Genomic DNA, 27,428 nt, shown 5'->3' with positions numbered 1-27,428 from the left:
GGACTTAAAAGGTGTGCACCTCCATGCCCAGAGGAAATTTTTGACTTTAGATGTTAGCACCACTTTTTGTTTTTCTTCTTTGTTTACTTGCGGTCATTTAGGTTATAACTATGCCTTTTTAGACTTTATCAGCAGAGTTTCATGGTTTATGCTTGATTGTCATTTTAGGCTTCACTGAGTATGTATAGTTAATAGTTTTGTGTGTCCTACAATGTTTTTATTTTATCAATGCGTGTCTGTGCCTGGTACCACAGAATTCAGACAAGGGGCCCTCTGGAACTGGATTTACAGGCAGTTGTGAACTGCCGTATGGGTGCTGAGAATCGAATCCAAGTCCTCTTAGAAGAGCAGCCAGTGCTTCTGATCACTGAGCCATCACGTCAGCCCTTAGTTAAGTTTACAACAACAGGGTTTTTATTTTGTTACTTTCTCAGGGAAAAAAATAGTTAAACTCTTGCATTTGTATTATATTTTCTATATTGTATAACAATTTAGTTTTTCTCTTAGAAATTTTAAACCAAAGCATAGTTTCAACTACATCATATAAACATTTGTAGCCATCATCTTGCCAAAATTTCTTGGAAACATTGTGACAGGTTAGTGTGTAGAAACCATGGTTGCAGGGCTGGAGAGATGGCTCAGAGGTTAAGAGCATTGCCTGCTCTTCCAAAGGTCCTGAGTTCAATTCCCAGCAACCACATGGTGGCTCACAACCATCTGTAATGGGGTCTGGTGCTCTCTTCTGGCCTGCAGGCATATGCACAGACAGAATATTGTATATATAATAAATAATAAATATTAAAAAAAAAAGAAACCATGGTTGCAGTTAAACAGTTAAACAGGCCACAATGTCTAGGATAGTTCCCTCTACCCCAAGAAAAGACATTACTAATTAATTCAAAAGTGTTAGTAGTGCCAAGGGAGATTATTATAGAGATCTACAAGTTGTCAAAATAAATAAGTAACTGTGGGGTACACAGCCCAATACATCTGCAATATAACCCTTATACCTATAGAACAGTCTAGAAAAGGCGGGGGTGGAGGTGAGGGGATTTTAAGAGTCAGAAGACCAGGGCACCTGATACTAGAGAGTGTCTTTCTAAACACGACAGGGAAGCTGCACCCATGAAAGCTCAGCATTCCAGTGTCCTAAATAAGATCTGCTTCATGATAGCACCAGTTGACATGCCAGCAAGGTCTGATCCTAGACCAAGTGCTGCTGGCAGCCAGTGACTGCTGAGAGAGGAAAAGTCTGTTTTCTCCAGGGACAAGCTCCCTTGTAGGTGCTCCAGTCACAGTGGGCAGCCCCAAACACATCTACACATGAGCAACACTAAATGGACTCAGTAGGGTGTATGCACGTGCACGTTCGCATACATGTATGTGTGTGTGTATTGAAGAGGTCGTGAGTTTGAGAGGAAGTAGAAGAGAACACAGAACAAAGAGGGAGGCATAGAGATTATGTGAAACACAGTGTTCATATGGAATTCTCAAAATTTAAATTGGAAACTACTCTAAACAGATTAGAATATATATTTTTACAGAGAATTTTAAGAATTTTGGCAACCTTTATATCCTATCAGCTGTTTAAAATTCACCCTTTTCCCTCCCCCTTTGCTCCTTCCTTCGGTCCTAAAATTCCTTTTGTGTATGTATTTTTGGGACTGGTATGTATGTAGCCCAAACTAACCTCAACCTCACTTTGTAGCTCAGGCTGTCTTTCAGTTCTCCTGCCTTGGCCTCCAGAGTGCAGAGAGTGCAGATGTGTGCCACAACACCCAACTCTAAAATTTATTTTTAAAAACTTGAATTCTGTACCTTATAGTAACTTATGTTTCTCTGAAAATATGAAATAGAATCATGTACTGTAAACATTTGTAAGGAAAAACTGAGGAGAGATTTTTGTTGATGCAGAGGTTGCTTCTCATGTGCCAGGTGCTGTTCTAGGTGTTTGGGATCCATCACTATAGAAAAGAAAGATCCTCCCGTTGTAATGCTTATATTCTAATAAATTTCGTCTGTATTGAAACCTGAGTTATAGTGCACAGTGTTTATAAAATGTGGCAATTTTCTTCATGGCAGATAATGAAGAAAAACAGTTTCCTATGCAATTTTCATTTAATTTTTCAAATAATTAACAGTTCAAAGCGAGGTAACACTAAAAATTATAAACTAAACATACTGTGCTCTTGAATGTTTTAGAAATGAGACTGAAATTATGACAACAGTGTTGTCTGTGTTTCAAAGTGTTCTTTTGTTTTATTTTTCAAGACAGGGTTTCTCTTTGTAGCCCTTTCTGCCCTGGAACTTACTTGGTAGACCAGGCCAGCCTTGAACTCACAGAGATCTGCTTGCCTCTGTCTCCTGAGTGCTGGGTCAAAGTGTTCTTAGAACTGAGGATTTGGGGCATTTTTGTGTTCATTTTGTCAACACATACGAAGCTCGCTCATTTAATAATACCTTAAGTATCAGTGCACATTGGTTTTCAGAATCTAATTCTTTATCTTTTTCAGGGACTGTGCAATTGATCCAACATGTGTTCTCTGTATGGACTGCTTCCAGAGTAGTGTTCATAAAAACCATCGTTACAAGGTATGAAAAAAATCATAAAATTATATGGGAAGGAATCTGATGACTATCTAGTCCAGTTTTTTTTTTTTTGTTTTTTTTTTTTTTGTTTTTCGAAACAGGGTTTCTCTGTGGCTTTGGAGCCTGTCCTGGAATTAGCTCTGTAGACCAGGCTGGTCTCGAACTCACAGAGATCCGCCTGCCTCTGCCTCCCGAGTGCTGGGATTAAAGGCGTGCGCCACCATCGCCCAGCTTCTAGTCCAAATTTTTAAGCATTGTCTCATTTCCTGCTAAATAGCACTGATGTATAGTTAAATCGGTCCCATGCTATCTCAAGAAGTCTCTCCTTACAACATTTTGTTGTGACATTAACGAGACAGGATAAAGCATATAAATCGCTTAAAGAGTAAATAAAAACTGCCAGGCAGTGGTAGCGCACGCCTTTGATTCCAACACAGGAGGCAGAGGCAGGCAGATATCTGTGAGTTCCAGGACAGCCTGGTTTACACAGAGAAACCCTGTCCCAAAAAAACAAAAATTAATGAATAAGTTAAATTAAATAAAAATAAACCTTAAAAATAAGCAAGCAAATAAATAAACAAATAAAGCCCCAAACCTATGTAACTACTGCCAAGTCAAGGACTGGGACAAGGCAGATTTCGGGAGCTCTGCCTTTGTCCCTTCTGGACCTCAGTCACTTTACCCTTCCTGAGAACACTCTTCACTCTGCTCGATGGTAATGGTGTCTTTGACTTTTTCTTGTTCCAATATATCCCTTAAATCATAGTGGAAAGTTTTATCTATTTTGAACTTTATATAGATGGATTCATATGGTACATAGTTCTTGATGAATAACCTTATATATGTAGCTGTAGTTTGTTGGTCTTGATAAACTATAGTGTCTTTACTCACTATGCTGCATGTGGGTATGTGGATTGTTCCACCTTGGTACTGTTAATTCTGCTGTGAACATGTTTGGTGCATATAGAGGATTTCTCTAGGTTGTATATCTAGAAAAGAATTGTTGTTATAGGGCATATGGATCTTTAGCCATACTTGGATAATGTATGAAGAGATTGTATCAGTTACAGAGTCTTAAGCCTTATGTGTGAGTTCCAGGTTCCCACATCCTCAGATGATTGGCCCTGTGAGTTGTTTTAAAGTTAGTGATTCTCAGGACCTCTGTATTTCTCAAATGGTAGTGTGGTTCTATATTCTGGGATCAAACAGACATGATATTGATATTTCTCTTTAATTTATGTATATAATATACACATATAATATACATTTATATATATATCATACCTCAAGTACTGTGTAAAATGCAAATAACATTTTGAAGATACATTATCCTTATCTTTATTAAAACTTCTAGGCCAGCCTGGACTACATAGAAAGACAGGCTTTTGAAATACAAAAACAAATACAAATACAAAAATATTATGTCCACAAGCTTGAAGAAATTACTCTTCAGCCGGGGGGTGGGGGTGGCGCACACCTTTAATCCCAGCACTTGGGAGTCAGAGGCAGGTGGATCTCTGTGAGTTTGAGGCCTGCCTGGTCTACAGAGCAAGTTCTAGGACAGGCTCAAAAGCTATACAAAGAAATCCTGTCTCAAAAAAAAAAAAAAAAAAACCATAAAAAAGAAATTACTCTTCAAAGGAGTTCATGGAAAATGGACCATTTTTACAGTTGATCACACAGAGAACTTTGATGTTATTAAAATTCCCTCAGACTGGACTCAAAGTTAGCAGTGTTAATTTCATTGTTAAACTTTGTATATTATCTGTACCTTGTGTAGATTCTTTTGGCAAGAAATCCCTAATAAAAGAAAGAAATATAGCCTGTGATAGTGGTGCATGTCTTTAATCCCAGCATTCGAGAGGCAGAGGCAGGTAGATCTCTGTGAGTTCGAGGCCAACCTGGTCTACAGAGCGAGTTCCAGGACAGCCAGGACCACACAGAGAAACCCTGTCTTGCAAACAGAACAGAACAGAACAAGAACCCCAAAAACAAAATTGGGAAGAACTGTGAAGGTATATGTAAGGGCAAGAGCAGACTCCATCTCCAGATGGTGGGGCAAAAAGGCAACTGTAATTTTTATTTATATTCTTCTGTACTATTCAAAGTTTTCCCACATAATTTTCAGTATATTGCCTGGGTAAATATTGATTTTGTTTGAGTTTGAGTCTTTGTGTTGAACTTAGAGCCTTACACAAGATAGGCAAGCACTTTATCACAGAGCTAGATTCCCAGTCCTTATTTGTTGATCTTGGCAGTGCCAGAGATTGAATCCAGCGTGCTTTGTACACACGTCAGGCAAGAGCTCTCTCATGAAGCTATAGTCCAACCTAATAAATAGGTTTTTTGAGGTGAAGGTAGCGAGAATTGAATTTAGATTTCATATGTGCTAGGCAAGTGCTCTACCACTGAGCTATATTCCCAGCTCTAGTAATTTTCTAATGCTATAATATTTGTGTGTATGTTTTGCGTATTTCCGAGACAGGCTGTTACTCTGTAGCCCTGGCTAGCCTAGAACTCACTTTTAGCACAGACAGTCCTTCAACTTAATATTTACTACAGGTTGGCCTTAAGCTGGCAGTAATCATCCTGTTTTATCCTCTTAGATTTGAAGACAAAATGCAAATATATATGCATCATGCAGAACAGAATTCTAGAATATATAAAGTCTGCTGATTCTAAAATGCACCCTAATAGATGTTTTGTCTTTGTTTCTGTTTTATAGATAGGTGTGTAGCCCAGGCTGGTCTTGAACTCAGAGATCTACTAATCTCTGCCTCTTAAGGGCCAGGATTAGAGGTGTATGCTACCATACCTGACACTAATAGTTATTTTTATAATTAAATCTTAGCTCCCAGCTTTGCTTGTTCGGTTCTTTTGATTTTAACAGCCGAATTCATTTTTAAGAAATGTTATTAAAAGTTTCTATGTCCTAACACTATGAGAGACATAGAAGGTAAGAATTATACAAGGTCTGACCTGCATCCACAGAAGGTATATAGCCAAGTGGGGATACAGGACACACAGATCAGACAGAGATATGAATAGGAAAGTGACGGAGAAAAGGAGATTGCGGGTGGTTTTGTTTTCATCTCTGGGTATGTTCTAATTGGCTTTGGAATGTGTTCAGTAAAAGACTATCAACTCAAGCGGGCCTGATTCTTGGTATCAGCTTCTAGATGCCAGAAGACTCAAGTGAATGTGGAGCTGGGCGGTGGTGGCACCTGTCATTAATCCCAGCACTTGGGAGGAAGAGGCAGGCAGATCTCTGTAAATTCAAGGCCAGTCTGGTCTACAGAGTGACTTCCTGGACAGACTCCAGAGCTACAGAAAAACGCTGTTTTAAGAAACAAACAAAAACAAACAAAAATGGTGAACGTGGCCACAACTTTCATTCTATTTGATCAAGTTGTGTTATGCTGATCTTTGACTCTTAGAATTAACTTACATATCAAATCAAATAATTGGTCACCTCTGAAGGGACAATAGTAAAGTGAGTAGCAGAAAATATGCTGTTAAATGTGGCTCAAATTTTGTTTCTTTTTGTTCTCAAATACTGTCTTGGACTCTTTTGGCACTGAAGGTTTTTCTTGGTCTTCTGTTCTTTATATACTTTTCATGTTCAATACTATGTTGCTTTAGACCAGCAGTGATCAACCTGTGGGTTGCAACCCCTTTTGAGGGTTACCGAAGGCCGTCAGAAAACACAGATATTTCCATTTTGATTCATAACAGTAGCAAAATTACAATTATTAAGTAGCAACAAAAATAATTTCATGATTGGAAGTCACCATAATATTAGGAAGCATATTAAAGGGCTCAGCATTAGGGAGATTGAGAACCACTGCTTTAGACAAACATCATATGATGCTGAGAATAGAACCCAGGGCCTTGGCGTGTAGTCTAGCCTCCCTCCCCTGGTTATTGTGTTTGCTTGCTTTTTGAGACAGGGTTTCTCTGTATAGCAACCCTAGCTGTCCTGGAGCTCTGTAGACCAGGCTGGCCTCAGACTCACAGAGATCCACCTGCCTCTGCCTCCCAAGTGCTGGGATTAAAGGTGTGCACCACCGCCTGGCCCTCCCCTGTTTTTAAGACATAGTTTTTACACTGTAGCCCAGCACAATCTGGAGTTGTCTGTGTGCTCAGCCCAATCTTGAACTCATGTCAGTTCTCCTGCTTCAGCTTCCCAGGTGCTAGAGTTACAGGTGTGAGCCACCTCTCTTCAGTTTCATGCCACTTTTACATTTCTCTTACTTATTTACTTGTGTGTGTGTGTATTCATGTGCATACATGTGGAGATCAGGGGTCGACGTGTAGGAATCAGTTCTGCTCTCCCACTGTGTGGGTTCTAGAGATTAAGCTCAGGCCATCAGGCTGGTAGCAGGCTTGCCTCATCTTTGCTTTGTGAGCTGTGCCATCAGCCAAAGCTTTTATTTTTATATGAAAAAGTATATATATTAAATTAATATTAGATATGTTAAAACACACTTGAGACTTGGTACAGAAAGGTAGATTGTTTGAGATAGAAGGATCTGTGCTCTTAATTTTGAAAAATTTGTTCCTCAATTTTGTTATTATAAAATGCTTATAAAATTTACTATCTGAACCATTTTTAAGTGTGTGTGCAGCTTGGTAGCATTAAGTATTTTAAACTCATACTGTGTTCCTATTGCATTCATCTCCATAATTAATTTCACTTTGTAAAACACAAACACATTAAACAGTGGCTTTCTATTTCTTGCTTTCCCCCTGGTAACCATTATCCTACATTCTGTCTCTGTGAATGTGACTTTTGTAAGTGCCTCAAATCATGCAACGGATGTCTTTTGTGACTGGCTTGATTTAACATAAAGCTCTCAAGGTTTAAATGTAGTATATACCAAAATTTCCTCCGTTTTTAAGTTTGAATAATAGTCTACTATATAGCACATTTTGATTATCTGTGTATCTATTAATAAACTCAGATTGTTTTAACACAATTTTGGTAGATTCAGGTCAGGTCTTTTTCTTGTGTTGCTGTGCCAATTTTAAACACTCATTAAAAGGACACGGGTCAAGGCTAGAGCTTGTTTAGTGTTTAAGAGCACTCACTGGCTGCTCTTGCAGAGGACCCAAGTTCATTTTCCAGCACCCGGTAGCCCACAACCATCTGTAACTCCAGTCCCAGGGGATCTGCTGCCATCTTCTGACCTTCACAGGCACACAAAATTGCACGTAGGCAAAAAATACTCCCACACATGAAATAATAACTGTGAAAAGAAATAAAAACAAGAAGGGTATGTGAGCTGAGCACCATTGTGCATACTCGTAATTCTAGTACCTAGGAGGTTGAGGCATGATGAAAAACTCAAGGTCTCAACAACAGAAGAGATACAGAGATATTCTTATAACTGTCTCCAAATTATCAATCATTAAATAGTTTCATTGTTCTAATTTGCCTTTTTATTAACTTTTTTATAGTTTAATTGTACAGGGTTTTTTATTGTTGTCATTGCTTTGTTTTGTTTTGTTTTGTTGGTTATGGGGTTTGAACCCTGTGCTTCTTAGATATTATATCAGTACTCGGGCATTTGAGCTACTACCCTATCCCTTGTTTCTTTTATGTATTATTTGTTTCTATCCTTTTTCATCTTCTCTTGCCTTTCCTCTGAATATGTTTGTATTTTAAGTTTTTAATTATTTTATTTTTGAGACTAAGTCTCACTAGCCTTGGATGGTGTGGAACTCACTATGTAGACCAAACTGGTCTTGAACTCAGAGAGGTCCGCCTGCCTCTGTTTCCCAAGTGCTGGGATTAAAAGCATGTATCACTATGCCTTTCAAGTATTTAGTTAGGCTTATTGATGTGTAAATTATATACACTAACGTCTACTCTTTTAAGTGTCCTGTTTTGTTAAATTTAGTGAATGTATACATGTGTGTGATTATATTAGTAATAGTTACTAGTATTAAACTAGAAACATCCATAGAAAAAATTGTGTGGTGCCCTAGCTTCTGGCATCTATGGATCTGCTTTCTTTCCCTATATTTAAGCCTTTTCAAAATTCTTTTTATTATCTTTCATATTAATTTTATTATTTTATTATCTTACATATTAATCTTCAATTCTGGCTTTTTTCATGTACATCTGCCTTTGAAGTCCTGGGTCAGCAGTTAGTAGTGTGCCGTTGTATTCATGTGCTGGTTCATTTATTCAATCACTAGTTGGTGGGCATTTGGAATGTTTCCAGATATTTTTTAAAAAATGTATTTTTTATTTCATGTGTATAAGTGTTTTCACTGCATGTATATGTATGTACATGGATTATATGCATGTCTGGTGTTTCTGGGGCCAGTAGAGGATGTTAGAACTGAAGTCATTGATGGGTGTGAGCTGCCATGTGGATGCTGGGAACTGAACCCCACTCCTGCAGGACCAGCCAAGTGCTCTTAACTGTTGAGCCATTTCCCTAGCTCCTGCTTTTGGCTTTTGAAAAGAGCTGCTTTGCTATTATTATATATCACTTACTTTTTTATGTTCAAGTACAAGTCTTTGTGTAGATCTAAGTTTTCATTTCTCACTGTAAGAATTCTGGATCATAATGGATGGCTAAAGATTTTTCATCTGGGTTTTTTTTGGTTTCTCTGTGTAGCTCTGACTGCCCTGGAACTTGCTCTGTAGACCAGGCAGGCAGACTTTTCTGTCTTTTAAATTTGATTTATGCTGCCATTTATTTTATTGACTTTAAAAAAATGTTATTCTTGACTTTATTTATTTTTGAGACATGGTCTCACTGTATATTCTTGGTTGACCTGGAACTTACTATGGAAACCACTGTGGCCTCAAATTCAGAGACCCGCCTGCCTCCTGATAGCTGAGATTAAAGGTATACAACCACATGCCTGGCAAATTTGCTAAATTTTGTTCCTAGATTTTGTGCTTTGTTTTTGTGATACTACCTATTCTACTTATATTTGCTTTTATATAAAATACACATTTATTTTTTTCAAATTCACATATTTTGATATCTTTATCAAATCTTACAAAATTTCATATATATGTCTTATTTGGTTTTGTTTTGTTTGTTTTTTTTTTTTTTTTTTTTTTTTTTTTGGTTTTTCGAGACAGGGTTTCTCTGTGGCTTTGGAGCCTGTCCTGGAACTAGCTCTGTAGACCAGGCTGGTCTCGAACTCACAGGCAGGAGGCAGAGACGGGTGGATCTATGTGAGTTCAAGGCCAGCCTGGTCTACAGAGCAAGTTCCAGGACAAGCTCCAAAGTTACACAGAGAAACCCTGTCTCAAAAGACCAAAAAAAAAAAAAAAAAAAAAAACCAAAAAAAACCCAAAAAATTATGTAATAAAAAAAGAAAATTCATACTCAAGCATTTTAGATTATAAAGATTTTTTTCTTTTACTTTTCATTCTCCATTAATTCACACTTAATCAAAAAGCTATTATTTTTAAAGTGTGAAGTCAGATTTCAAAAACTTCTACATTCAGAAAGTCCATTTTTGTTATGTTGAAATATTCAGGTAGTTGGTGTTTCTTTGGTAACTAAAATGATTTTTGTTCTATCCTGATTCTTTTATATCAAATACAATTAAGATTGGCGTGTTGGTGGATATTTATTATTTGAATCAAACTTCTTACTTTTCATTGCTTTATAAGAAAGTTTGGCAACTCATTTTTCGTTTTTTAGATGCATACTTCTACTGGAGGAGGGTTCTGTGACTGTGGAGACACAGAAGCCTGGAAAACCGGCCCCTTCTGTATAGATCATGAACCTGGAAGAGCAGGCACTACAAAAGAGGTAAGAAGCTTAATTGCCATTTGAAATTTTCTGAAATTTGATTAGAATAAATGTTATAAATATATGAGTTAAGATGAATTCCATTTAGAATCCAATATTTTTGTTCTAAAAGTTAATTATAAAAACATTTTGTTTTCTACTCTAAATAAAATTTTCTCCAGAGGGAATGAATGCACACATGCCCAAAATGAATTCAAAATACTTTTTTTGTATATAGTATGTGATTTTATTTCTCAAATACGGAATGAGTTTTAAATATGCATCATCTTGTGTATCGTCGAGCAGCACATCAAAACCAAATTTAACTTGATTTTTAGGCCTCCCCCGCAAAGATTTATTTATTTATTTACTTATTTATTTATTATGTATACAGTGTTCTTCTGCATGTATGCCTGCAGGCCAGAAGAGGGCACCAGATCTCATTACAGATGGGTGTGAGCCACCATGTGGGTGCTGGGAGTTCTTAACCACTGAGCCATCTCTCCAGCCCTCAAAATACTTTTTGTTAGTCAATGTGAACAATAAGGATAATGTACAGCCCCAAAAGAACAAAATGAGGGTGCTGGAGAGATAGCTCAGTAGTTAAGAGCACTGGCTGCTCTTCCAGAGGTCGTGAGTTCAATTCCCAGCAACCACATGGTTGCTCACAATCATCTGTAATGAGATCTGGTGCCCTCGTCTGGCGAATGGACATACATGGAGGCAGAATGTTGTATACACAATAAAATAAATCTTTAAAAAAAAAAAAAGAACAAAATGAAATTGTTAATAGATAAGAACAGAATATAATGAATATGAAAACAAAGTGAGCACATGAATTCAGTAATTGCTTTTCTTTTTTTTTTTTTGGTTTTTTTTTTTTTTTTTTTTTTTTTTTTCGAGACAGGGTTTCTCTGTGGTTTTGGAGCCTGTCCTGGAACTAGCTCTTGTAGACCAGGCTGGTCTCGAACTCACAGAGATCCGCCTGCCTCTGCCTCCCAAGTGCTGGGATTAAAGGCGTGCGCCACCACCGCCCAGCAGTAATTGCTTTTCTTAAAGTGAAAGATAAAAGACAAAATGACTCAGTGGATACTTTTTTTTTTTTTTTGGTTTTTCGAGACAGGGTTTCTCTGTGTAGTTCCACAGCCCCTCCTGGAACTCACTCTGTAGACCAGGCTGTCGGGAACTCATAGAGATCCACCTGCCTCTGCCTCCCGAGTGCTGGGATTAAAAGCGTGTACCACCACTGCCCAGCCAGTGGATGAATACAGTTTAGTCAAGGAAAAATTGAGCAAGTCTGGATATAGACACTTAGATAGGAGGTGGGAGAGAGCTAAAGGACCACAGAGACAGGTGAAGTATGGGACCCACAAAAGACTGCTGAAGGATTCTCAGGTAATATGCCTAAAAGTCAATTGTTGGTTTTGTTCTTTTGAGGCAGGGTCTCATTACATAATCCTGGTTGTCCTGGAACTTGCTATGTAGACTAGGCTGGCCTCAAACTCACAGAGATCTCCTGCCTCTGCCTCCCAAGTACTGGGAACACTGCACTCAGCTATAAAAATGAATTGTTTTATTAGACAGTGCAAGGTACCATTCAAAAGCCAAGGGACTACTTGGTAGGTAACCATTGAAATACTTGAATTGCCACCATGTAGCATTTCCCTCCAAACACCATGCTCACAAGGTTTCATAGATAAATCCTTGAAAATTTCAAGGATTATATACTTTTTATGCCCTTTCAACTATTCTGGATCTCCATATAAGCAGTGAACACATCTGAGGGCCAGATGATGCTCTTTGCTGACTTTTGTTTGAATATCTCCCTAGGTATTAGAGTTGGGTATTGAAGTCTTCCACTTATTGTGGATGGACCTGTGTGGCCTGTTCAGCCTTTTAACATTTGTTTTATGAAATTGGTGGCCCCCAGACTTAGTGCATAGATACCTACAATAGCTATATCCTCTTGATTGTTCCTTTTATTACTATGTGGTGATTCCTTTCATCTCTTCTAATTCCCTTTGGTTTGAGTCTTGAGGAATTGCTATGCCAGCTTTTTTTCAGCTTCCCTCTGAAAGGGAAGGTTGGTTTCTGACCTTTGACTCCCAGTTTTTGGATGTCTTTGCCAATTATGTGAATTTCTTGGTGATAGCAGATAGTTGGATCTTGTTTTTTAATTCAATTTTAGTTTTAAATTGAAAGGTCAAGGGAATTTGTATTCAAGGTTATTATTGAGGTTATTGTTCAAGATTTACTATTACTGATGGCTTTGTTGGCTTCTAGTCATTGGGAGTTCATTTCTGCTCTCCTGATAGTTGTCAGAGGTTTGTTGACTTGCCATGTGGGATACGACTGGTCCTTCACATTTCTCTGTCTTCTTGTGCCATGTATGCTTTCTTGTGTTCTTGCGGATAAAGCTGACTCTCTTCGCTGGTGAAGTGCTTTCTGAAGTGCTGATCTCGTTGCCATGAATTGCCTTCACATGTACTCATCTTGAACACTCTGTCTGTGTCACCTTTACTTGGTAACTTTCCAGGGGATAGCAGTGTGGTTTGACCGTTTCAGGGCTCGCACTATATTACATCTCATTTTCTGGCTTTGAGTGTTGCTGGGGAAAGGTTAATGTCGTTCTCATCTTTCTGCCTCTGAATGTGAGTTGGTGTTTTCTTTTACAGATGTTAGTATTCTCTGTTTCATTTAAATTTAGATATATGCCATGGAGAGGTTCTCCTCTGGACATATTTAAGAAATTCTTGATTATAATTTTTAAAAGTAGATTGTCTAAGCTTCTTTATGTAATTTGCCATAACTCCTGCTAGGCTATGAATATATAGGTTAGGTCTCTTAAATGTATCTGAGATTGCTTACAAGTTTTGGTTATCTGCATAATTTATTTTTCCTTTATGTATACCTGTATGTGTTACTGTTTTGACCTGGGCTTTATCTCTGAAGTTTGTCCTTAATCCTTGGTCTTGATCTGCTATGGTTTTTCTTTGTTTGTTTCTTTTGTTTTCTTTGTCTCAAAATTACTGATACTTTCATCTGTTTGTATCTTTCTTGTGTGGATCCTAATTGATTTCTTGACCATTTATGGAAGTCCTCTATATGGTCGCTGATCCTTTTTAAAGAAATAATCTTTGAACTCTCTTAAGCATTTTAGCTATCTCATTACCTTTGTTCTGGTATTTAAAAGTTGTGAGTTCTGTAAGAATGGCCAAGATCAAAAACACTGATAACAGCTTATGCTGGAGAGGATGTGGGGTAAAGGGAACACTCCTGCATTGCTGGTGGAAGTGTAAGCTGGTACAGCCCCTTTGGATGTCAGTGTGGTGATTTCTCAGAAAATTAAGAAACAACCTACCTCAAGATCCAGCAATACCACTTTTGGGTATATATCCAAAGGATGCTCAATCGTACCACAAGGACAAGTGCTCGACTATGTTTATAGCAGCATTGTTTGTCATAGCCAGAACCTGGAAACAACCTAAATTAAATGACCCTCAAAGGAAGAATGGATAAGGAAAATGTGGTACATTTACACAATAGAGTACTGCAGAGCAGAAAAAAAATGACATCTTAAAATTTGCGGGCAAATGGATGGAGCTAGAAAACATCATTTTGAGTAATGTAACCTAGACCCAGAAAGACAATTATCAAATGTAGTCACTCATAAGTGGCTTTTAGACATAAAGCAAAATAAAATCAGCCTACAGTCTACAATCCCAGAGAACCTAGACAGCAATGAGGACCCTAAGAGACATACATGGTTCTAAACTACATGGGACGTAGGAAAAGACAAGATCTCTTGAGTAAATTGGGAGCATGGGGACCACAGGAGAGGGTAAAAGGGGAGGGGAGAGGTAGCAGCGGAGTGGAGAAAAATATAAGCTCAATAAGAAAAAAAAAGTCGTGAGTTTGTGGAAGTGTAGTGTAATGCTGTACTTATTGTATCTTTTGTTGTGCTTCGTGCATGTATTGGGAGTTAAGTGGCCTCTGGTTTTGGTTCTCCTTTTTCTCTCTGTTTTGTTGATTTGATTTGTTTTGATTTATGGGAGCCCTCCTGGTGCTTTGTCTTTATGTTCATTTGGGGAAAGCTGACTGAAGGATGGCTTGACAACAGTCCCAGTATGAGCTGCAGGAAATGTTCCTGTGCTTCACCTTAGACCCCAGCATGGCTTTGAGACAGCAGCACTAAGGTGCTGATTGGAGAAACACACTATGTAGTTGTTTTTTTGGTTTGGGGGCTAAGGGTATCAGTAAGTCAGGAAGTGAAGAGGGAATAGGGGAAAGGGGATAGGAGAGGAAGTCAGAATAAGCAAGGTATTTGGGCTAGAGGGATGAGACGCAAAAAAAAATTGTCTGTTAGGTGTAGAGAAAATAATCTGTTACTGACTGTGTTTATACATATCTGTGAATGTACTGAAAGCCTTTCCTTGTCTGCTGTTTTGTTTGTATTTGTTTCCTTGTTTGATACAAGCTCCAACAGTAAGTATAGCCTAAGCTGGCCTGAAATTTGCTGAGTAGCCTAGGCCAGCCAGCCCCTAACTCTACTGATCATCCTGCCTCAGTCTACCAAGTGTTGGGATTGCGGGCGTGTACCATTTAATGGTTGTCTGTTTACCACCTGAAACCCAGGAGCAAAGGTTTCAATTCATTGAGAATGTTGCAACTGAGGGAACATGCCAGACTGCAGGGAAATTATTTACTAGAGTCTGAGCTACTTTTTAGCAGGTATACCCTATAAAATGATACCCCCACCCACAGCAACCATTAACTGCCAGCTGTCAGTCAAGATAGGATGGGGCCTCAGGTGCCCTCTCTATGAGAAAATACTAAGCCCAATCTTGTGTAAGTTTTGTGTATATAACCACAGCTGCTAAGAATGCATGAGGCAGGCAGTGGCTGTGTCATGTCCTGGGACATCTTTTTACCATCCCCTATTCCTACTACACATAGCACCTATTCTCTTGCTCTTACCCTTCTGCTCCCCCAGTTTTCAGCAGTGTGTTCTCTGAGCCTTGGAGGGTGCCAACCAATGCCTCAATTAGGCCTTAGCACTCCATCACCTATCATTTCCTGTTGGCACTTTGAGCCTCTGCATTAACTGTCCCTACAGCTATCAGACTCTTCTACAGCTATCAGGCTCTTCTTTGAGGACAGAGAACACTAGCATATGTGTATAAACATGAGGATTAGTAGGCAGTTTACTTTTTTTTTTTTTGTGAGATAGGGTCTTACTCCATAAATAGTGTTGTCACTGAGCTCATGGCCACCCTCCTGGCTCAGTCTCCCACATGCTGAGCTTAAGCACGAACCACCATGTACAGCTCAAATTGTACACTTAAATGAGTAAATTGTAGTGATACTGCTTATGTCACAATAAAGTTGTTATTAGCAGCTCACTTATGAAAGTCCGAGTTAAAATACTTAATCTGGACATCACCAAACCTTCACTGTACCTTCTAGTTTATAACAACAAACAACGACACCAGGAAAAATATAGAATATAGGTGTTTGGTTTTGTTTGTTTTGTCTTTTAGCAGAAAAACTGGTTGTCTTCATGAAGAAAAAAGATGGGGGAGGAGCGCTTGGGATGGGAGATTAAGTTAGATGTGGATGTCCAGCACTTGAGAGTCGCTCAGTGCAGTCTGTGGATCTTGGTCTCAAGAAACATTTATAGACGCTAAGAGGAATGGAGCTGGGGAGATGGCTCAGTGCTTGAGATCATGTACTGCTCTTGCAGAAGTTCAGTTCCCAGCACTCACAGCAGGCATTTCCAAGAGGATCTGACATGACTGTCCTCTGTAGACGGATGCATGGAAACACACCCACGCACACGCGTGCACACACAAACCAACTAACTAACTAAATAGGGGACTGGTTCCAGAGGATCTGGCACCCTCTTCTGTTCTCCAAGGGCACATGTGTGCTACAAACGTGCAGGCAAAACATTCTTACACATAAAAATAAATAATAATTTTTTTCTGGCTTTTCGAGACAGAGTTTCTCTTTCTAGCCCTGGCTGTCCTGGAACTTGCTTTGTAAACCAGGCTAACCTTGAACTCAGATTTGTCTGCCTCTACTCCAGGAGTCCTGGGATTAAAGAAGTACATTACTACCGCCTGGCTAATAAATCTTTTAAAAAAGAAAATAAAAAGTAAATTCCTTTAAAAAGGGAGGAAGAATGATTAGGAAAATTGAATAAGTTCTGTTAGATAATATTTAATCATATATGTTTTTAGATAAAATAATGGTGTTATGATATTCTTTCTTATTAAAAGTTACATACTGTTGGGACCAACCTAGGCCCTCTGCATGTGTGTGATAGTTGTGTAGCTTGATCTGTTTGTGGGGCTCCTGACAGTAGAATCAATACCTGTCCCAAGTGCTTGAGCAAGCTTTTGGGAACCCATTTCTCATGCTGGGTTGCTTCACCCAACCTTGATGTAGATGGAGGAACTTGGTCCTGCTTCAACTTGATGTACCATGTTTTGTTGACTCCTGTGGGTGGCGTGCCCCTTTCTGAATGGAGACAAGAGGAGGAGTGGAAGGGGCAGGTAGAAGGGGGGTGGAGGGAGGCAACTAGAGGAGAGGAAGGAGGAGAAACTGTGGTCAGTATGTAAAATAAATGAATAAAGTTTAATTAAAAAAAGATGCATATCAAAGTACTATATCAGGCATGGTGGCATATGCCTTTGATCTCAGCACTTGGATGGTAGAGGCAGGTGAATCTCTGAGTTCAAGGATAGCCTAATAGAAACAGTGAGTTCTAGGGTAGCCAGGGGTACACAGAAAAACCCTGTTTCAAAAAGCAAAAAGTAAAAAAACCTAAAAAACAATGTGCTGGAGTATGGAAGTCATGATGACTGTATTTTACCTTAAAATATTTGAACAAGAATAAATAAAACATGTGGAAAAATGTTGCACTATTAAGTTTAAATTAAGGGGTATTTAAAGGCTCTGTTTTTCTGCTTAAAATTTTTACTGGTAATTTTTTTTTTTAATTCACTAAATTGATTAACACTAAAGAAGTAAAAGTTTATAAACTGTTCCAGAGCATGGGAGAAAAGAAGGGAGGCTTTGTACATTTGTTCTAGGAAGCCAGAAAACACTGATGTCGGATCTAACAAGATGTAGGTGTTCTAGATCAGTCTTATTAACAGTTTCACGCTGAGATCCTAATACAGCATTAACAGGTGAATTCATACATGTTAGGATACAACACAACAGGTTTTTTTTTAATACTTTGTTTTTAATTGAGCTATGTATTTTCCCCCACTCTTCTTTTTTCCTCCCCTCTCCCCTTCCCCCTTCCCCCTTGCCCCCCCATGCTCCCAATTTACTCTGGAGATCTTGTCTTTTTCTCCTTCCTAGGTGGATCCATGGTTTTGGGTTTTTTGTTTGTTTGTTTGTTTTTTATTATTCATCTTTACTTTACATCCCTGATGCAGCCTCACCCCTTCCTCCCCTTCCAATCTCCCAACTATTCCCCTCCCACATCTCTTCCTCTTCCATCTCCATCCAGGAAAGGGCAAGTCTTCTTTGAGTATCAATAAAACATGACACATTAATTTGCAGTAAGACTAAGTATCTCCCCTTGTAGTCTGGGCAAGGTAAGCCAGTATTAGGAGTAGGGGCCCAAAAGCCAGTAAAAGAGTAGGAGACAGCCTCTGTTCCTGGAGTTAGGATTCCCAAAGAGGACCAAGCTACACAACTGTAACAAATATGCAGAGGACCTAGGCCAGTCCTATGCAGGCTTCCTGGTTGTTGGTTCAGTCTCTGCAAACCCCTATGAGCTCAGGTTAGTTGATTATGAGCCTTCCCAAGGTGTTCTTCTCCCCACCCCCTACACACACACACACACACACACACACACACACACACACACACACAGGGTTTCTCTGTAGTTCATAGTGTTCTTGACCCCTCTGGTTCCTACACACCTTTGTTCTCCTCAGGGTTCTCAAACTTCACCTATTGTTTGGCTGTGGATCTCTGCATCTGCCTCCATCAGTTGCTGAATGATGCCTCTTGATGACAGTTGGGCCAGGCATCAATCCGGTCACAGGAGACAGCCAGTTCAGGCTACTTTACTATTGCTAACCCTGAAATTTCCACCCAAGCAGTGCCCCTCAGCACTCTCCCCTCCGTTCCCCCACTACATGATTGCTTATGTTCTCATCCCACCTGCCCGTAATCCACTCACAAAATCTCTTCTATTTCCCCTTCCCAGGGAGATCTGGGTGTCCCCTCTCCCCCCCCATGAACCTTCCTTGTTACTTAGTCTCCCTGGGTCTGCAACACAACCATTTTCACATTGCTGAAGAAACCCCTTCTTGGAACTCTCCTGTGAAGGTGCTTGTATCTTAGCACATATGGAGAAAGTTTTCTTGGAAAGCATTTTCAATTTCTTTCAGGGATATTGACCTTAAATCAAAAGCCATACAAATTACATTTAATGTTGGAGCACCTGTGTTTCAGAAGTAAGAGACAAGAGATCCATTGTTGCTGCTATTGAACCTGTTCTGGAAGAACTCCCAATCAGATCAAAACTAGGATAAGCTCAGAAATGTAAATATTGCAAAGGATAAGGGGGAATAGTTATGATTGTAAGCGGGAAAAAAAACCCTCAAGAAAATTAACCAAAAAGTAATGAGAACCTACAGTAGACTTTACAAAGATCTCTAGGTTTTGTTTGTTAGTATGCTCCTGTTCTTTGAGATAAAGAGTTTGTCTAGTCCAGGCTGGCCTGAAACTTAAATCCTTCCAAGCGTGGCCTTCTAGTCACTGGGATTGTAGCTGGTTACTACCATGTACACTGAAATAAACAAGCTACAACAAAATGCCTGCTTTTCTGTTTAATATATTTGACAAATATTTATGAATGGCCATATAAACAATACCTTTTAGGAAATATAACAGAAGATATTCAATTCATTATGATAGAAAAAATATAATTTGTAGGTAAGAGGGGAGGGGAAAATAATTGTGCTAGATTTATTCATTTACTTGTTCATTTGTTATTTGTTTATGAGCCACTCTTGTATAGACCTGCCTGGCCTGGAACTCACTGTATAGACTAGGCTGGCCTTGAACTCAGAGAGATCAGCTTGACTCTGCCTCCTAAGTACTAGGATTAAAGATGTGTCTCACCATGTCCAGAAAGGTAGCTTTATTTTTAAAAAAACTGAATCCGGTCCCAAATAATCTGACCTTGAAAATTTTGGCTTTAAAATTAGGTTGAAAAAGAAATAAATATTCTGAAACTGTTTATCTGGGGTGAGGGAAGGATGCTTTGAGTAGTACATCAACTCCTGAAACATCATGTATTCAGTATTGAATTCTCTCTGCTTTGATGAATGTAGTATTCATACTCTACCAGCTACATGGAATTTTGCCAAGCTTAATGGAGAATCACCAAGCTTACCCATGCTGGACTAATAATACTGGTAGCTAGTTGTGTAGCCTTTAAAGAGAGGCTCTTTGCTATGCATGTAAAAGAAGTTTCTTTCATATTTCTGGTTAATTGTTAATTTTCTTGTTTTAGTAGTTGGTTGTTTTCATTAGCTTCTGGTTCTTTTGTTCCAGTTGAGTTTATTTCTAAGTTGCAAATGCTTTTCTTGAAACATTCCTTCATAAGCATCAGATATTGTTCATGAACTCAGTTTCTGATGCATGCTGGAAGCAAGAGTTTCTTTCTTTCAACTCTTCACCTAAGAACACTTGTATGAATGGTTGGAAGAAAATGTTGAGGGGAGAAAAGGTGAGTGGGAATGTTGTCTTCTAATATTGATATCAGTACTGTTGACATTACCTCTTTAACAAAGACATCTGGACAGAAAAGGTGACATGTTGAAAAGGGGTTAAAACTAAAATTATAGCGCATTGGTGAGAAGACAAAGTAGGTGTTAAAAAAAGAGAGTAGGTCGGTGGTTTGGCCAATTATCCATCTTAACCATACTAAGAATACGCTTTAGCTGTATATAATTATATTCACACTGTTATGTAATAGAATTCAAGCTTTTTTTGCCCCCTTACAATACTAAATCTCTGTACCCAGTAAACACTGAGTCCCTCTTTTCCCAGTCCTCAGCAATCGACTTTCTACTCTCTGTTCTGCAGTTGTGCTACTGTACATACTGGGCAAATCACAAAAAAATTGTTCTTTTGTGGTTGGCTAAGTTGTCATTTTTCTTGTCTTGTTTTATGGTGCTGAGGATCAAACTTGGCTCACAATAGGCAAAAGATTACCACTGAACTTCACCTCGGCCCCATTTCTTATCCTTTTTGGTTTTTCGAGACAGGGTTTCTCTGTGGTTTTGGAGCCTGTCCTGGAACTAGCTCTTGTAGACCAGGCTGGTCTCGAACTCACAGAGATCCGCCTGCCTCTGCCTCCCGAGTGCTGGGATTAAAGGCGTGCGCCACCACCACCCGGCCCCCCATTTCTTATCCTTTGTCATCACTGCTTGCTGTGACTACTTCCAAAGCTACTATGAGAGTTGTTTTTATGTGTCTAGAGAGACAGCTGTGATACTGGCAACCAAACTCTTTTATTTTTAGTTATGAGCTTAGCCTTTAACCGCTGAGCCATTTCCCCAGCCCATAAGAATAGTTTTGTTTGTTTTGGTTTTGGTTTTTTGAGACAGGGTTTCTCTGTGTAGCTCTGTCTGTCCTGGAACTAGCTCTTGTAGACCAGGCTGGCCTCAAACTTACAGCGAACTACCTGTCTCTGCCTCCCGAGTGCTGAGATTAAAGGCGTGCGCCACCACTGCCTGGCTCAAGAACAGTTCTTATAAATTATAAAGAATATGGGCTGGAGAGATGGCTCAGCGGTTAAGAGCATTGCCTGCTCTTCCAAAGGTCCTGAGTTCAATTCCCAGCAACCACATGGTGGCTCACAACCACCTGTAATGAGGTCTGGTGCTCTCTTCTGGCCTGCAGACATACACAGACAGAATATTGTGTACATAATAAATAAATAAATATTAAAAAAAAAGAATAGACAGTTGTTGCATAGTATTATTATAATGAAGCTATTCATAAAGACAATGAAGAGTATTCACAGGGGAAAGTATTGATAAAAGGTACTCAACAGTCTGTGTGTTTCCTTCTGTCATTTGTAACTCTACCAAGAGCCTATGAACTCAACTTGAATTGATTCCTAGCGGGTATTGTAATGAACTCACTGAATGATTATTTTAAATACTTAACATTATCTTCCTTATCCATTTATTTGGACACAATCTCAGTATATTTTATTTTGTTTCCTCACAGACCTTGAATTGCCCATTGAATGAAGAGGTGATTGCTCAAGCCAGGAAAATATTCCCTTCAGTGATAAAATACTTTGTAGAAATGACTATATGGGAAGAAGAAAAGGAACTGCCTCCTGAACTACAGATAAGGTGGGAGCTGTCGGAAGCCACAGGCTTTAGTGGTGGCTATCTGTGTCTGTGGCCCTTCCTTCCTGTACTAGGGCTTGTACATACAAGGCAAGTGCACACTGTTGAGTCATCTCCTAAGAAGACCCCCTTCCTCCCGCCCGCCCTCGCTTCCCTTTCTTCTTCCCCTCTTCCCTCCCTCCCTCCCTTTCTCCTTTATGTTAGAATTTATTATTATTTTGGAATAGATATAAGCACAACTATTTTTTAGAATAGTTTTTTTCTTTTTTTCACTTTATTTTATTTTTTTAAAAAAGAAAACAATCTTTTTTCATTTTACATACCAATCTCAGTTCCCATTTCCTCCCATCCTCTCATTCCCTCTACCTTCCTACCCACCCCACCCACTCCCCCATCTTACCTCCCCATGAGCTGGTAAGGCTTTGAGGAAGGACCAAGGCCCTCCCCGCTGTTTCTAGGCTGAGCAAGTTATCCATCCAAAGAGAATGGGTTCTAAAAAGCCAGTACAAGCAATAGGGATAAATCCTGGTGCCACTGCCAGTGGCCCCACAATCTACCCCAGCCTACAGCTTTCACCCACATTCAGAGGGACTAGTTTGGTCCTATGCTGGTTCCTTCCCTGTCTGGCCAGAGTTGTTGAGCTCCCATTAGCTCAGGTAGACTGTTTCAGTGGGTGTAGCCATCATGGTCTGGACCTCTTTGCTCATACTCTAACTCCTCCCACCCTTCAACTGGACTTTGAGAGCTCAGCTTAGTGCTCTGCTGTGGGTCTCGGCCTCTGTTTTCCTTTAGTTGCTGGATGAAGTTTCTATGGTGACATTTAAGACATATTCATCAGTCTGACTACAGGGCAAGGCCAGTTCAGGCACCCTTTCCACTATTGCTTAGGGTCTTAGCTGGGGTCATCCTTGTATGGATTTCTGGGAAATTTTCTAGTGCCATGTTTCTTGCTAGCCCCACAATGGCTCCCTCAATCAAAATATCTCTTTTCTCGCTCTCCATCTCTGTCCTTCCTCCATCACTACTATCCAGTTTCCTCAAGTTCTCACCCCTTCTCCCCTCCTCCTCCCCTTCCACTCTCCCTTCTCCCCCTACTTGTATGGTCCCAATTTTGTCAGGAGATCTTATCTATTTCCCCTTCCCAGGGGGATCTATGTATGTTTCTCTAAGGGTTCACCTTGTTACTTAGCTTCTCTTGGGTTGTGGACTATAGGCTTGTTATCCTTTGCTTTACAGCTAGTATCCACTTATGAGTGAGTACATACTATGTTTCTCTTTCTGGGTTATCTCACTCAGGATTTTTTTTTTTAGTTCCATCCATTTGCATGCAAATTTCAAGATGTCATTGTTGTTGTTTTTTTTACCGCTGTATAGTATTCCATTATATACATGTACCACATTTTCTTTATCTGTTCTTTGGCTGAGGGGCATCTAGGTTGTTTCCAGGTTCTGGCTATTACAAATAATGCTGCTATGAACATAGCTGAACAAATGTCTTTGTAGTATGAGTGTGCATCCTTTGGATATATGCCCAAGAGTGATATTTTTGGCTCCTGAGATAGGTTGATTCCCAGTTTTCAGAGAAAGTGTCATACTGATTTCCAGAGTGGTTGTACAAGTTTGCATTCCCATCAGCAATGGAGGAGTGTTCCCCTTACTCTGCATCCTCTGCAACATAAGCTATTATTAGTGTTTTTGATCTTAACCATTCTGACTGGTGTAAGGTGGTATCTCAGTCATTTTGATGCCAAGATAAGAGTGGGTGTGGGCTCCTCAGCATGGAGTCATCTAAATTTATTATCATCTTGAAAAATGTACAGAGGGGCTGGAGAGATGGCTCAGCAGTTAAGAGCATTGCCTGCTCTTCCAAAAGTCCTGAGTTCAATTCCCAGCAACCACATGGTAGCTCACAATCATCTGTAATGGGGTCTGGTGCCCTCTTCTGGCCTGTAGGTATACACACAGACAGAATATTGTATACATAATAAATAAATAAATATTAAAAAAAGAAATATGTACAGAGATTGTCTCTCTTGGGAATATTTTCAAAGTATTTTTACTTGAAATACTTAGATACTATGCAGGAGTTAAGCCAAAGAAAAGTAATTTTAAATCTATAAGAAGAAAAAAGCCAACATTTTCAGGGCTTGTTGTATTTATAAGGTTTGTCCTATTTACACCTGCTAATGCTGGTGCGTAAGTAAGTTGCCCTATTTTGATTTTGGCCTGGATCAAGGTCTGGCTTCTCAAAGATGTTTGTGAACAGCAGAACCTCAGAATAATCTTCATTTAGCCTGGATATTTAGCTCATCCCTGATCAAGACAAGTTTAATGAGAGATGTTACAATAGCTTTTTCCCTTATGCTTTGGAAATAGTATGCTAGGATTATTGCGTCAAGATTTAACTTGTATTTAGATTTAAAAAAAAAAAACTCAGCAACTTCTATCTAACAGCAATTCTAATTTGCATTGCCATAGTTGCTTTTAACTTAATAGAAAAAGGAGGAGGCAGAGGCAGATGGATATCTGAATTCAAGGCCAGCCTGCTCTACATAGCAAGGTCTAGGCCGGGCAGAGTTACATGGTGAGACCTTAGCACAAAACAATAAAAAGGGAATTCTGAATATGAAAATGTAGTTCAGGCCTTGTGGGACTATTTCTACTTATATAGTATTTAAAGATTTACAGAACCACAGCACAAATCCATGTACAAATTTTGTGAGGAGAGATTGTTTTCAGGGAGTTAATTATATAAGAAGAGATAAATAATTAGGAATTTTAGTGACAAAAAAGAATTTTACGTCGAATAATGGTTGTGCACACCTTTAATTCCCTTACTTGGGAGGCAGAGACAGGTGGATCTCTGTGAGTTCAAGGCCAGCCTGGTCTACAAGAGCTAGTTTCAGGACAGGCTCCAAAGCCACAGAGAAACCCTGTCTTAAAAAACCAAAAAAAAAAAAAAAAAAAAAAGGAAAAAAAAGGAAAAAAAGAAGAAAATTAATAATTTTAGTGACATAAATGTGCTTTTTTTTTTTTTTTAAAGTCAGTATGTCAGTATTGGTCCATAAACTTCTTCTTCTTTTTTGGGGGGGGGGGGGGTGGGTGGGCGGGGTTTCGAGACAGGGTTTCTCTGTAGCTTTGGAGCCTGTCCTGGAACTAGCTCTTGTAGACCAGGCTGGCCTTGGACTCACAAAGATCCGCCTGCCTCTGCCTCCCGAGTGCTGGGATTAAAGGCGTGCATCACCATGGCCCGGCCATAAACTTCTTGAGGAAATAAAAGTATTGAAAAGTTTTATCTTGAATTTCAAATAAATGATAATGGCAACTGAAACCTCTTAAGAAATTTTGTATCAGTAAATATAATATAAGCACTTCCTAACACAACAGCTGTGCTTGATTGTCATCTATGGGTGAGAAACACAGATTGGCCTTCTAGCCCCTCACTGCTTATTTGTGTTGTGACCATGTGCACCCCTCTAGCCCACCTGAAATTCTGCTTCCAAACTGTAAGGGCAGTGAAAGAATCTTCCCCTTAGAGGGTCAATAGGATTTTTGAAAGCCATATTATAGAAGATTTAAAGTTGATGATATATAATCGATAGCCACCGTTTTTACAGATTGCATGAGATTCTCACAAAACTCTGGAATGTTAGACATTATTCTCTTCCTAGAGTTAGAATAGGCACTGTTCTGTCGCAAATCTGAAGTCAGAGGCCTGTCTGAGATCCCAGAGTCAAAGTGGGGGTGCTTACATTTTACACACTGGAAAAAACAAGCCAGCCAATCCACCTTTCCCTCATGAAACTATAATGCCAGTATCTCTTAAGATTGGCTTTTTATTTAGATGTCTGCCTGTGTGAGTGCACCATGTGTGTGCCCACAGAAGCCAGAGGATTTTATAGGAGATGCTGGGAACTGAACTCATGTAGAAAACCAAATGTTACTTCCCTATAGATAGTGCCCATGTTACTACAAGATGGTATGCTACCTGGGAACTGGGCTGAGAGACTTAAAAACACACAGAGAGACAGAGAGAGAGAGACATGGACACGGGTCATCCTTGATACAAGAATGCCAAAGCCCACTTTATTGTGCTCAGGGGCAGCTTATATGGATCCTTAGCCACGCCCAGCTCTCGGGATCTTTCAGCTCGCAGACTTCATCAGCCTGCCAACAAGGTCTCATGCTCAGAGCAGATGCAGGCACAGGTGTTTTGCTCAGTTCACTCCAGTAGGCAAAGGGTCTAAAGGAAGCAAAGAAAGTCGAGGGACCAGGGATCTGCAGCTCCCAACAAACTCGGGTCCTCTACAAGAGCAGTATTTGTTCTTAACTGCTGAGCCATTTCTCCAGCCCAGAGCATCAGGTCTAGTATCACTTAAATAGAAAATGAATACAAAAATAAAATCTGGTTATCTATCATTGCCTACTTAAAGACTCCAAGCTGAATACGTTTCTCCTTTTGTCAGTGTGTGAGTCAAGCAAAAGTTTAGAGTGGTATTTAGGACCAACTGCCGATAAGATGAGACTTCAGAAAGTTGGAGAAAAGAAAAACACTGAGGAAGTAATACTTAGTGATTTTGTTTCAGTTTTGGAGACAAGGCATCACAGAGTGTTATCTAGCCGTGTCTCAAGCTTGTGGACACAACTAGTTTTTTTGCCTCAGCCTTTCAAGTACCTGTGTACCAGCATTTCTTGCTGGGATTCTTTTTTAATTCCATAGCACTGTACTATTTAAAATCATATCATGTATCAATATTCATGTTATTTCCCTATAGATAGGAAATCGCATGGTGCTGCTTTAGAATACAGGGCATTTTGTTTGCTTTACTGTCTGAATATATGTTTTTTTCTAATAGGGAGAAAAATGAAAGATACTATTGTGTCCTTTTCAACGATGAGCACCATTCATACGATCATGTGATATACAGTCTACAAAGAGCTCTTGACTGTGAGCTCGCAGAGGCACAGTTGCACACCACTGCCATAGACAAAGAGGTTCGTGATCACCACGTGAATTATGTTGCTGTCTTACATCCATTTCTGGAATTCAGGTGCTAACTGCTTTTTTAAAAGGTGGTTGGTTTATTATAGACTTAAAATTGGTAGCTGACTTCTGGGCATGAATTAACTGTTACCGTCCTGAACTCACAGGAACTGATTACCTGAACAGGATTAGGTCTTTCAATGTAGCATCATGGATAGGGGAGGAGAGTGTGAGCCTCATTCCTCCCTGAGGACTATTGCCAGTTAATGGTTGCTGAGGGAAGGGCTATCATTTTTTCCAGTGATATTGTCACTAGTAAGTTGTCCATAGTCCAGTAAATAACTCCCTATCCTCCATCATTCAAGCAGCTATAATTAAACTCCAGTGAGTTACCAAATAGAAAGACACAAAAGTAGGAAGGATTTGTTTGGAAGAAGGGTTTTAGTACGAGAGGGAGGGGGGTGAGAGAAGATAACGGGTATTGAAGTGACGCAAATTCATTATATACATGAAATTGTCAAAGTTTTTTAAATTAAAAAAAATTTCTGTCTGGCCATAGGATCTGTCATCCCCTATGCTAGCCTGATAAACGTTCTTTCATTGAACTACATTCTTTGTCCTGGGAGGTGTTTTGTTTTGAGACAGAGTTGCTTGTAGCCCAGCCGACCTTAAGCTTGATGTGTA

General features: G+C 39.4%; 1 protein-coding gene across 1 annotated transcript in view; it reads left to right on the top strand.

The window, feature by feature from the left end:
- Positions 1-27,428, top strand: part of Ubr1 (ubiquitin protein ligase E3 component n-recognin 1) — a 129,305-nt gene that overhangs the window by 15,422 nt on the left and 86,455 nt on the right. The window contains exons 3-6 of the mRNA XM_041678812.1: positions 2,514-2,592; positions 10,269-10,379; positions 21,633-21,763; positions 26,617-26,755. Of these exons, the coding sequence (XP_041534746.1) occupies positions 2,514-2,592; positions 10,269-10,379; positions 21,633-21,763; positions 26,617-26,755 (460 nt within the window). The remainder of the gene's footprint in view (positions 1-2,513; positions 2,593-10,268; positions 10,380-21,632; positions 21,764-26,616; positions 26,756-27,428) is intronic.

This window comes from Microtus oregoni, unplaced genomic scaffold (assembly GCF_018167655.1).
Source record: "Microtus oregoni isolate MIOR12 unplaced genomic scaffold, Mior012 000031F_ref0000149, whole genome shotgun sequence".
NCBI lineage: Eukaryota > Metazoa > Chordata > Mammalia > Rodentia > Cricetidae > Microtus > Microtus oregoni.
The sequence above is the reverse complement of the archived record's forward strand: the minus strand, read 5'-3'. Positions and strand labels throughout refer to the sequence as shown.